The sequence below is a fragment of the Mandrillus leucophaeus genome, unplaced genomic scaffold, assembly GCF_000951045.1.
Source record: "Mandrillus leucophaeus isolate KB7577 unplaced genomic scaffold, Mleu.le_1.0 Scaffold272, whole genome shotgun sequence".
In the NCBI taxonomy this organism is placed as follows: Eukaryota; Metazoa; Chordata; class Mammalia; order Primates; family Cercopithecidae; genus Mandrillus; species Mandrillus leucophaeus.
The window spans coordinates 92,304-103,492 of record NW_012102832.1 but is presented as its reverse complement, the minus strand read 5'-3'; the positions used below and the strand labels follow the sequence as shown (position 1 = coordinate 103,492).

The 11,189-nt window shown below is 44.9% G+C and overlaps 1 protein-coding gene across 2 annotated transcripts in view; it reads left to right on the top strand.

Annotated features, from left to right (window-relative positions):
* Positions 1-3,723, top strand: part of KPNB1 (karyopherin (importin) beta 1) — a 43,414-nt gene extending 39,691 nt beyond the window's left edge. Inside the window, exons 21-22 of one of the 2 annotated variants that reach the window (XM_011984694.1) lie at positions 560-561; positions 631-3,723. In XM_011984694.1, coding sequence (XP_011840084.1) covers positions 560-561; positions 631-650 — 22 coding nt within the window. In that variant the 3' untranslated portion in view covers positions 651-3,723. The remainder of the gene's footprint in view (positions 1-559; positions 562-630) is intronic. The other variant, XM_011984695.1, reaches the window with a different exon arrangement.
* Positions 3,724-11,189: the final 7,466 nt, after the last annotated feature.

Genomic DNA, 11,189 nt, shown 5'->3' with positions numbered 1-11,189 from the left:
GATCCACCTTTCTCGGCCTCCCAGGTGTGCACCACCACTCCAGGCCTTGGCTCCTACTTTGAAATGCAATTTTGTTTGGAGACAGAGTCTCCTCTGTGACTCAGGCTGGAGTGCAGTGGTACAATCATACCTCATAGAAGCCTCCAGCTCCTGGGCTTAATTGGTCCTCCTGTCTCAGCCTCCCAAGTGGTTGGGACTGCAGGCAAGAGCCTCCATGACTGGCTAGTTTTTTTTTTTTAATTTTTAGAGACAAGGTCTCCAGTTGCCCAGGCTGGTTTTGAACTCCTGGCCTCAAGCAGTTCTGCCTCCTTGGCCTCCCAAAGGGCTGAGATTATAGGCTTGAGCCACTGCACCCAGACTGAAATATAGTTTTAATTTCTTTCCCTCTTAATTAGTTATCTTACCCCACAGATCTCAGTAAAATTGGCTCTTTGAGTTTCCCTCCAATCCTCTGATATAGGTGTTAATAAGAGCAGGTGGATGGCACATAGGACAAGAAGAGTGTCATTCCTTGAAAAGTTGACAAATTCCATTCAGGCCTAGGAGCATGTAATTGTAGGAGTCAGCATTATTGGCTCTGTTGGGTATATGCGATCTCAAAGATTGACCTTTTTTTCCATCTGTTTTCAGATCTGTTACCATTGGGATGATAACCTGAGGACCCCCACTGGAAATCTCCAATCTTTTGAAAAACCTGGAAGTGAGGAGTGTGCACGGATGCTGAATGTTTGGGAATGAGAGGATGAGTGAGTGAGGCTTGAAAACACACCACATTGAAAATCCTGCCACAGCAGCAGCCGCAGCCGCCAACAGCAGCGCTGTTAGTGAGCTAAGTAAGCACTGACTTCGTAGAAAACCGTAACATCGGCCATCTTGGAAAAGAGAAAAACAATGGAGTTACTTATTAAAAAAGAAAGAAAGAAAGCTGTCTCTTCCCAGGAGAGGCTAGAAATAGCTTTTCTGTCTTTTGGCCGGTGCGGAGTGGAATGCCTGGTTTGGGGGAGGAGGAGGGACTGGGTTCAGCTGTGGTGCTTTGTTGTAAAAGGCAGCCTGGCCTTTGCTACTGAGGAGAAAGATGGAGTCTGGGTCTCAAGCCCACCTTCGCTGTACCTTTGCCACATGGTACTCTATGCTTGCCGGCTAGAAGGAGGGTGAGGGATTTTTTACAGTCTGAGAATGAGTGTGTGTGAGTGAGGCGGTATCCACATTCTCAACTTCAAGTCATTGCAGTTTCTTTTTCCCAGAAAACAAGGGGTTAGATGTTGCATTTCATAAAACCGAAGTTCTGTCTACTGATGCAGCACAAGAGATGTAAAAAAAAAACAAAAACAAAAACAAAAAAAACAAAAAAAAACAGGAAAGACGCTCTTTAGGTTTTGTTTTGTTTTTTCGTTTTTTTGTTTTTTTTTTTTTTTTATTCTAGGGAAAACACTGACGAATGGTCAGAGCTCCTATCCTGATCTTTTCATCAAGGCGCCTTTCCTAATAATATGGTTCAACTGTGAATGTAGAAGTGGGGGGGAGGGGGGAGAAAAAGAAAACTCTGGCGTTAGAGGATATAGAAAAATATAAGTACAATTGTTACAAATAACGCAGATTTCAAAAACAAAAAAAGTCACAACCCAAACAAACCAAAATTTAAATGATCAGAATTGGCAGCACAAAGAAAACGCCCTCTCCTGACTTGTATTGTGGCAGTCTGAACGCCCCCAGAAAATTGTGCCAAAGAGTTTAGAAAAATAAATATACAATAAAAGTAAACACACACATACACACAGAACAGCAAACTTCAGGTAACTATTTTGGATTGCAAACAGGATAAATTAAATGTTCAAACAATCTGATAAAATAACCATTTGGAAACTGCTTGGCCTTCTGTTCTTTTATTTGATTGACTACAATGCGGTATTGGTCTCTTGCTGCACTTCAAAACCAACAAAACAAAAAAAGTGTGTGTGTGTGAATACACAAACACACTAACTAGAACTCTTGTGATGAAAATGGCACTTGAAAAAGGTTATATTTTTCCACTGAAGTTGAAGGTTAATAAAATGGTGTCAAACGTCCCCTGGTCACACACTTTAATATTTTTTTAGAAGTGTGATGTATGATTACCATAAATCAGACTTAATTATTTTCCCTTTTACAGGGGAACAGGGCATCCTGAATTTTAGAGTCTTTCAGCAATAAGAAGGGATGTTGGTGAGCTTTGATCCTCTTTTGGTTTTGCAGTTGTTAGGAGTTTTTGCTGGCATTTTGAATATGCTGCTTTCAGAAAAACCAAGGAAGTTTTAAAATTGCTTCCTGGTCCTTAGAGGACTAAAAACAAGACCCTCATTCCCACTTTCATTTCCACTCTAGCAAAAAGTATGGTCTTGTGTTTTTCTCCAACTCCTCATTTATATCCTCCCTTCCATGTCCAAGCCTTCCATTCATAAGTGGGATTGGCTCAGTTTTGCCCATCCATATGGCAGCATCTCTAATAGCTCTTGTACAGGGTATCAGATATTGTGCCTTTTGGTGCCAGGTTCAAAGTCAAGTGCCGATCTATGAACCAGTGTACAAAAAAAAAAAAAAAAATCCAGGTATTTGAAGGAGAGACGCTCCATTGTGAATAAAGAGCTCATACCAGCTCCTAAGCCCTATTAAGAAGAGGCCTGGTCCTCTAATGCCTTGTTTCCATTTCAGTTGTTCTTTGAGAAACAGAATGATGTACTAACCATTCCTGATTATTAGATAGGCTTGGGTCAGGGCTTAGGGAGGGGGCAGAAATATTGGGGATAGAAAAAAAATCTGATCATTCCTCAGTGCTACCCATTTCTGTCCTGTGTGGGCTGCTTAGCTAGACAGCAGGAGAATAAAGTACACCGAGAACCATAATGAAAAAACCTTCCGTGTGTTTTGTCATGTTTTGTTCCAGGGAAGCAGTTGATGAGTGCTGTTACTAATGCTTTCTCCCAGATCCATTCAGTGGTGGAGAGGAGGAAAATGGGCTGGTTGGATGTGGTCTTGGTGCCTTGCAGTTACTCTGCACTGGTTATGCATTTAATCCTCTTTTCTAGTTAACCTTTTGCTAGTGGATTTTCCATAGTCTGGGTATTTGTCCTTAAATCAGTTATACCACCTAAGGCAACTGGATGCAAAATGCATTCTGTCCACTCACTGTCTGGGCCTTCCCCACCCTAGTCTTGGCACATTCCTTCAAGAATGTAGTTACCGTCTGCTTGGGAAGATGTCAGTGCAAACGTGAAGAAAATGGGCATCAGACTAGGCTTTGGTTTACCACAAGTGGCAGCTGCCTATATCAATTACATTTATTAATTTTGCTTTTCATTTTTCTCAGTTCTTCTCAGCCCCCCTCTGTTGAAATGTTGGACTTCTTGCTGTCAGAGGCAACTGTAATATTGCCTTAGGGACTTGTGAAGGAAGGGGAATTGCTCAGCGTAGCATTTTAACTTTCAGAACCAAGCAATCTATTTACTCTTACTATTTAAGAAGTGTATTAGTCCGACTTTAAGAAATTTCCAAACTCCCATCAGCTTTTGATAGCATCTTTGTTTTTGAAACAACTTCAATCTGTAATTGGCATTCAGAATGCCCTTGGCATGCCAGTTTGTGATGGCATTTAAGACCTGTAAAACACTTGAGCCCAACTAGATTAACCAAAACCGATAACCACCACCTTTATCTTCTAAATAAAGTCCGCTTTATTTTTATTTTCAACATCTTGCTGCTTTTTTTTTTTTTTGTCCCAAATGGTGTCACCTCCATGGAGGTGAAATGGTTTGAAAGAAGTCGGAATGTGTGGTGAGAGGTGTTTGTGTATGTGTGTGGGGGAAAGGAGGGACACACATCTTAAAATGGACTCTACGTAGTGTAATGTGATGTAGATGAAGCAGTGTCCTACAAATGAGGTAAGGAAAAAGTATGCGTGGAGGAGGTTTTGTGTTTGGAGAGTTTGAAGCAGGAGCAGAGATTGTCCTCTGTTTTGTGCCTGTTTCTCAAGCTAATGATGTGTCGTCTAACGGATCATCCAAAAGTTGGCCTTTCACTTAGTTTTTATAACGTATTTCATTTGTACTTGCATTGCCTTCCCCCCGCCCCCCACCAAGAAACTTGGAAAGAACACTAGTTGAGATTTAGGAGACTAGGCCCTTTCCTTAACCCTGCTGCTTGTTAGCATAGTGGTGCCTGCAGGGTGGTTCATGGAAATAACCCTTTCTTAGTTAAGCAAAATGAGGGCTGTAGACTCCATGTGGCCTTTCCCCTTTTCTGATTGTATACCTGTTAGTAAACTTTTGATCATGCATATCCCATGTGTTTATAAATTATATACTTGGACTACTATAATCACGTATTGTCTAATCATAAGACACAAAAATAGAAAGTAAAAAGCGATTATATGATAAATAGAAGTTCTAGTATTTCTAAATCCAATTTGGAGGTTACTGAGTTAGAGAGAGTAACTTTTAATTCTTACCAGACTGCATTAAGTCCTGAACAGCAGTGATTCACTGAGAACATTTCTCCACTGAAGGTGAGATTTGAGCAAAGAATGCAATTAGTTCATCAAATGGCAGAGAAGGAGCAACTGCTCCCACAAGAAACCCCATTACCGTATACCTGGTCCCAAAACAAACATTCAGAAACATACAGTGCAAGCCTGCAGTTCCACCTGGCCTCTAAGGTCCCAGCTTGGCCCACCTAAAGTGAAAAATGGTAAACACTGAGGTTTTATGTTTTAATTTGTACAGCAACCTTAGTATTCCTGTTTTACTGATGAGGAAGGAAGGGCAGAAAGATTGACTCATCAGACCAAGGTCACTTAGAGCCAGAATTCAGAGCCAGGTCTGTCAAATCAAGGCTTTACACATTTGCCCTGGACAGATGCTGTGAGCCTCTTGGTGATAAAAAACAAAGGTCCATATTGCACATACTTAAGATATGCCATCTATTCCCTTCCCAGCACTACCAAAAAATATATTTCAATTTCGTTATTTGTTGCCAGTTTCTCCCACTATAACATAAGTTCCCTAATGCAGTGACCTTGGCTGTCTTTTAGTATGCTCAGCTGAGAGAGTGCCTGACATACAGTAGACTTTTGACAAATATTTGTTGAACTAATGACATAGAGTTCACAGAGTTCCTGTGATGGCATCACTTAGTCTTTGAAGGGCAGAGCATCCAGAAACCTCGGAATGGCAGGGCCACAGAAGACTTCTAGGTCTTATCTGCTGGATGACTTCAGGCTGACTTCTCAACCTTGGATTAACTGATGGGAACAGGATTAGTGAATAGTTAGTCATTATTTACATGATGTTCTTTTTAGGTACTTACAAGATGCTAGGCCTATAAGTATCTTTCATAGAGTAATAAACTTTATCAACACTGTAAGGAAGGCACCATTTTAGTCCCATTTTACAGGAGGAAATGGGAACAGGCTAAGAACCTTGCCCAAAGTCATACAGGCTAGCAAGCAGTGCTGACCTTCCAGATTTATACCTCTAGCCTACGTTGTGTGCCAGTGTTGTAAATGAGCTTACAGTTATTAATCAGAGAGAACCCTGGTTGAAGAGATTTTGGAATTCAGTAGCAAAGCCATTTTGTCTTAATTCTATAATAAGTTCCATTATTAACCTTTGGCAACTGCCAGACTTAATTGAGTGTATATGTGTGTGAGATCAGCTTCTCTGCTAATTGGAGTTTGAATATGTGTGTGATCAGCTTCCCTCCTGATTGGAGTTTGAACCAAACCATCTCCCTGCACTTCTGCTCCGTTTTCTCTAAGCTGGAAGCTTTTGGGAACCAGGGCTGGGGGAGGGGTGGTTGTTGGTGCTCTGTGGCCAAAAAGGCCACTAGGCTGCTGAGTAAGCTCCACATCTGAATTACCCCAGCTCCGTCAGCTGATCCCATGCACAGCACAGGCAGGAGGCCTTCAAAGCCTGAGCTGTTCCCTCTCCCAGGTGCTCCTTGGCCACAGGTTACCAAGCTGAGCTGTCCTCAGTGTGAAATGTACCTTTTTGTCTGAAAGGAAAGTACATCTCAGCTTTGGCATATAGCATTAGCTCTGGATGCAGAGGGGCAGCCTGTCACCATTTCCAAAGGAAAGAGTTCACAAATGGCTCTGTGTGAATAAGCTCTTCATAGCAATGAGCAATGCCTGCTATGTTCTGGGTATTGCCCTTCAAAATATTTCAGTCTTGAGTATGACCTTGGGCAAATTCTCCACCTCTTCTGATTCTCGATTTCCTCCTGTAAAACAGGGATCCCGATGAAAGATAATACATACAAAGTTTTTAGCACAGGACCTTGAACTCACATTGATTAACCAGTCAACTACCACTGGCCAGGCACTGTGTATGCTTGTAATCCCAGCACTTTGGGAGGCCGAGGTGGGAGGATCGGTTGTGCCTAGGAGTTGGAGATCAACCTGGACAACATAGGGAGACCTTGTCTCTACAAATAATAAAAAACATTAGGCCGGGTGTGGTAGCTCACACCTGTAATCCCAGCACTTTGGGAGGCCGAGGCGGGCGGATCATCTGAGATCAGGAGTTTGAGACCAGCCTGGTCAACATGGTGAAACCCTGCCTCTACTAATAATACAAAAATTAGCTGGACATGGTGGTGTATGCCTGTAGTCCCAGTTACTCAGGAGGCTGAGGCAGAAAAATCACTTGAACCCAGGAGGCAGAGGTTGCAGTGAGTCAGGATCGCGCCACTGCACTCCAGCCTGAGCAACAAAGCGAGATTCTGTCACAAAAAAAAAGGCCCAGTGCAGTGACTCACGCCTGTAATCCCAGCGCTTTGGGAGGCCAAGGCAGGTGGATCACCTGAGGTCAGGAGTTTGAGACAGGCCTGACCAACATGGTGAAACTCTGTCTCTACTAAAAATACAAAATTAGCCAGGCGTGATGGCGCGTGCCTATAATCCCAGCTACTCAGGAGGCCAAGGCAGGAGAATCACTTGAACCTGGGAGGTGGAGGTTGTGGTGAGCTGAGATCGTGCCATTGTACTCCAGCCTGGGCGACGAGCGAAACTCCGTCTCAAAACAAAAGTGAAAACAAAAAAACACATTACCCAGGTGTGGTGGGAGGATGAGGCAGGAGGATCACTTGGGCCCAGGCGATCAAGTCTGCAGTGAGATGTGATTGCGCTACTGCACTTACCAAACAACTGTTTACGTGCCAGGAGACAATGGGGATATAGCAGTGAACTAAGCAAACAAAATCTTCCTGTGGAGCTCACATTCTGATGGATAAGAAATAGTCAATATTCAATAATTCAATGTAACTTTTTAAAAAATTGTTTGGGAGACAGCAGAAAAGAACATGGCTGTGGATAAAAATGAAGTACATACAGAATTATAAAAAAAAAAAAATCTGGGCGTGGTGGCTCATGCCTGTAATCCCAGCACTTTGGGAGGCCGAGGCGGGCAGATCACCTGAGGTTGGGAGTTCGAGACCAGCCTGACCAACATGGAGAAACCCCATCTCTACAAAGAATACAAAATTAGCCAGGCATGGTGGCACAGGCCTGTAATCCCAGCAACTCGGGAGGCTGAGGCAGGAGAGTCGCTTGGACCCGGGAGGCAGAGGTTATGTCTGGGCAACAAGAGCGAAACTCCGTCTCAAATAAAAAGAAAACAAAAACAAAACACTCTATTCTCTCCCAAACCCTACTAATTCAATTAGAGGCTCTGCATTACCTCCACAGGAATTTGGGGACATGGTGAAGGAATGTCTTTCTACCACTGCCCTACCCTCCAATCTGATGGAACACCTGCAGCTACAGTTGGAGTTCTAGGATGCTTGCATGGTCAATGGCCCATTTTCTGGGGTCTGGAACTGGAGGGCGAAGGTGGCACCCAGATCCTGCATTGTCACATGGGGTTAATCAATTTTCCTGCCCGCCAGGGTTCCATTTGAGTCATCTGGGTTTTATTTTGATTCAGCCTCTTTAACTGGCTGCTAATGTCACCTCCTCCTACTCTTTTCAGGCAATAATGGGACAGGAAAGACAAAGTCTTTCTCCAGAGCAAGAGTCATGGGAGTGGGAGAGTCTCTCCCTGGTGGTTTCCAAGGAGGAAACACTGGCAGGGCCAGCTCTGGGGACCTGCCTTTGCACTGTCTCTCCTACCGTAACGATTGGAGGTGGGTCTTCTGTTACCACGCCTGTGAAGACCATTTAGAAATGTTTTACAACTCACGCCTGATCACTGTCCACCACTTTCCCCACTCTCCTCCCACCGTGGCTCCAATCCCCTTCACTATACCCCCTATTATTGTCTCCACCATGATGAGCCCTGCCAATATCAGGGGCTCTTAAAAGGGATTCAGACCAATGTTTAGCTTTCTCAGATGAGGAAACAGGCCTAGAAAAGTGAAGTAGTTAGTCCTAAGTCACACTGCCTCATTTATTTACTCATTCAACAAAGAATATACTTTCTTACTCTTTTAAGATTTAGCTTAGCCAGGTGCGGTGGCTCATGCCTGTAATCACAGTATTTTGGGAGGCCGAGGCAGGTGGATGGTTTGAACCCAGGAGTTCAAGAACAGCCTGGGCAACATGGTGAAACCTTGTCTCTACAAAAAATACAAAAATTAGCCGGGCGTGTGGCGTGCGCCTGTAGTCCCAGCTGAGGTGCAAGCCACCACGCCCGGAGACTGAGGTGGGAGGATCACCTGAGTCCAGGAGGGCGAAGCTGCAGTGAGCCAAAATCGCACCACTGCACTCCAGCCTGGGGGCCAGAACAAGACGCTGTCTTTAAAAAAAAAACAAAAACAAAAACAACAACCAAAAAAAACATAAGAGCTCATCAAAGAGACCTTCTCTGAATACTGTGAAGCAGATCCCACCCTCCCATTCTTCTCTAGCGCTGCCCCTTGGTGTTTCTTTTTTATCCTTTATCACAATCTCTTTCTTTCTTTTTTTTTTTTTTTTGAGACGGAGTTTCACTCTTGTTGCCCAGGCTAGAGTGCAATGGGGTCATCTCAGCTCACTGCAACCTCCACCTCCTGGGTTCAAGCAATTCTTCTGCTTCAGCCTCCCAAGTAGCTGGGACTACAGGGACCCACCATCATGCCCGGGTAACTTTTGCATTTTTAGTAGAGACGGGTTTCCCTATGTTGGTCAGGCTGGTCTCAAAGCCCTGACCTCAGGTGATCCGCCTTCCTCGGCCCCCCAAAATTCTGGGATTACAGGCATGAGCCACTGTGCCTGGCCCTTTGTCACAATTTCTAGTGGTTTTACTTATTCGTCTTTTTATTTTTCTGACTTCTCTACCATACTGCAAGTTCCACGAGAGCAAGAGACATGTATACCTGTCAGAGACATGTTCAGCACTGTATTCTTAGTACCCAGCAGCACATAATACATGTTCAAGAAATCTTTGCGGAATAAATATACAATGAGCAGGTACCAACCCTCAGGGCACGTAGAATACAAGAATGGTAATCCCTGCTCTCAGAACTGCCTGGTATGAGCAGCAGAACTAGAAATGGAGAATGCAGTGAGATCAGGTCCAGATTGGAGGAGGGGGAGGATTTTAGGGCACCTAAACCAGGCCTAATCTCTGTTGAACTTTTGCTACCAATCACCTAGAACCAAGGATAGAACCATTTGGCTGCACCCCGCCAGGTGACTCAATTAGGCCCTGAGCATCCAAGCAGCAGCAGGGGCTGATGACTCATCCCAGAGAGTGTGTGCTTAGAGGGTCCTGGGACCCATTACCTTTTCCAGTGAGGGAGAGCTTGCCAGTTGGTCTCATGGGTCCTGTTTGTGGCCAAGTCCAAGATCACTGAGGGTCCCAGAGAAAACCCTACACCCCCTAGCCTAGCCGCCAATCTTTTGCCTGGTCCCTTGCTTCAGAAGAGATCTTGGAGAGTGTTAGGGAAAGGAATATCTGCCTAGCCCTTGGGATTAGTGGGTGACAGATGTCCCCACTGGTTTGCCTTCATATCTAAAGGGTAGAGGGGTCATCCCACATGGCTCAGAGAAAGCTAGTGCCTCAGAGAACAAGTGGCTGACCTGCCTTCCTGTTCTGGACTACCAAAGGGAGCTGGTGCTGGCAGGAAAGACTGAAAGGGAACCCAGCAGGAGGAGGAGGAACGAAGCCACTGAGAATCCCCCCTTCTATGAAGAGAACAAGTCTAGAGCTCTGGCTGGCTCTCCTGGTAGAAGCTCACCTCTCAGTCCAATTTTCTCCCAGCAGTGAGGAAAGATGGCAACTGCTGCTTTTCAAAGCTCAGAGAGAGCAAGAAGCCTTTTCCTTCCATCCTTCCCCTGGGAGATTCCCACCCCCTACACCACCTCAGGATCCAAAAAGGTAGGCTCAGGTTCCCAGCAGTCTTCACAGTTAAAGCCTGAATCTGCCAAAAGCCCCCGCCCAGCTTATCCCCTGCTTCCGGGCTTTGCCTCCCTGTCCACAGAGGATGCTCTTTAGCCAGAGTCCTCCACGGTTCCCCTGATCATTCCCTACCTGCAGCTAGGCTGACCATGCCTCTGTCCACATTGTTTAATCCACCAGGCAATACTCAAAATGACTCGTTAACACTTCCTGAGCATTCGCAGGCTGCTGTATTTAGTTCTGATTCCCATTCTTCCTCCATGAGAGTGCTTAGGTGGGGCATGATCTCCAGCTTAGAAAGGTTAAGGTAACTTGCCCAAGGTCACACAGCAGGAAAGTAGCAAAAAACTTGTTTCTCTTGCCCGGGAGTTTGGCAGGTGCTCAAATAATCTTTGTGGACAGGGTGAAATCTGTTGTTTCTTCATTTCCCTGACCTGTGGGTACTTGAGGGTGGCCGGGGAGTGGTGTGTGGGAAGGGGGATGGCTGTCCTTCTTCATGAATGAACCTTTGACCTCCTTAGTTCACTCTCACTTCCAAAGAAGTGACAGCTTTGACTCTAATCTCTCTGTACCCTATGTTCAATGTATTTATCGCAGCAATGCCCCTTTTTCCAGGAACAACGAAGAGTAAGTCTAATGATTTCCTTCTCAAAAGCGCAAAGATTAAAAAAAAAAAAAAAAATCAAAAAAAAATCCAAATAAACAGCCCCGTTTCCTCCCCAAATATACAGCCCATAACTAAACAACCAAAACAACCAAAGCACCAGCCCGGCCCCTGCACTGACCGCAGACGCCCCCAACACACGCCACCACGCCACACTGCGCCGGGAGGCGTCGGGG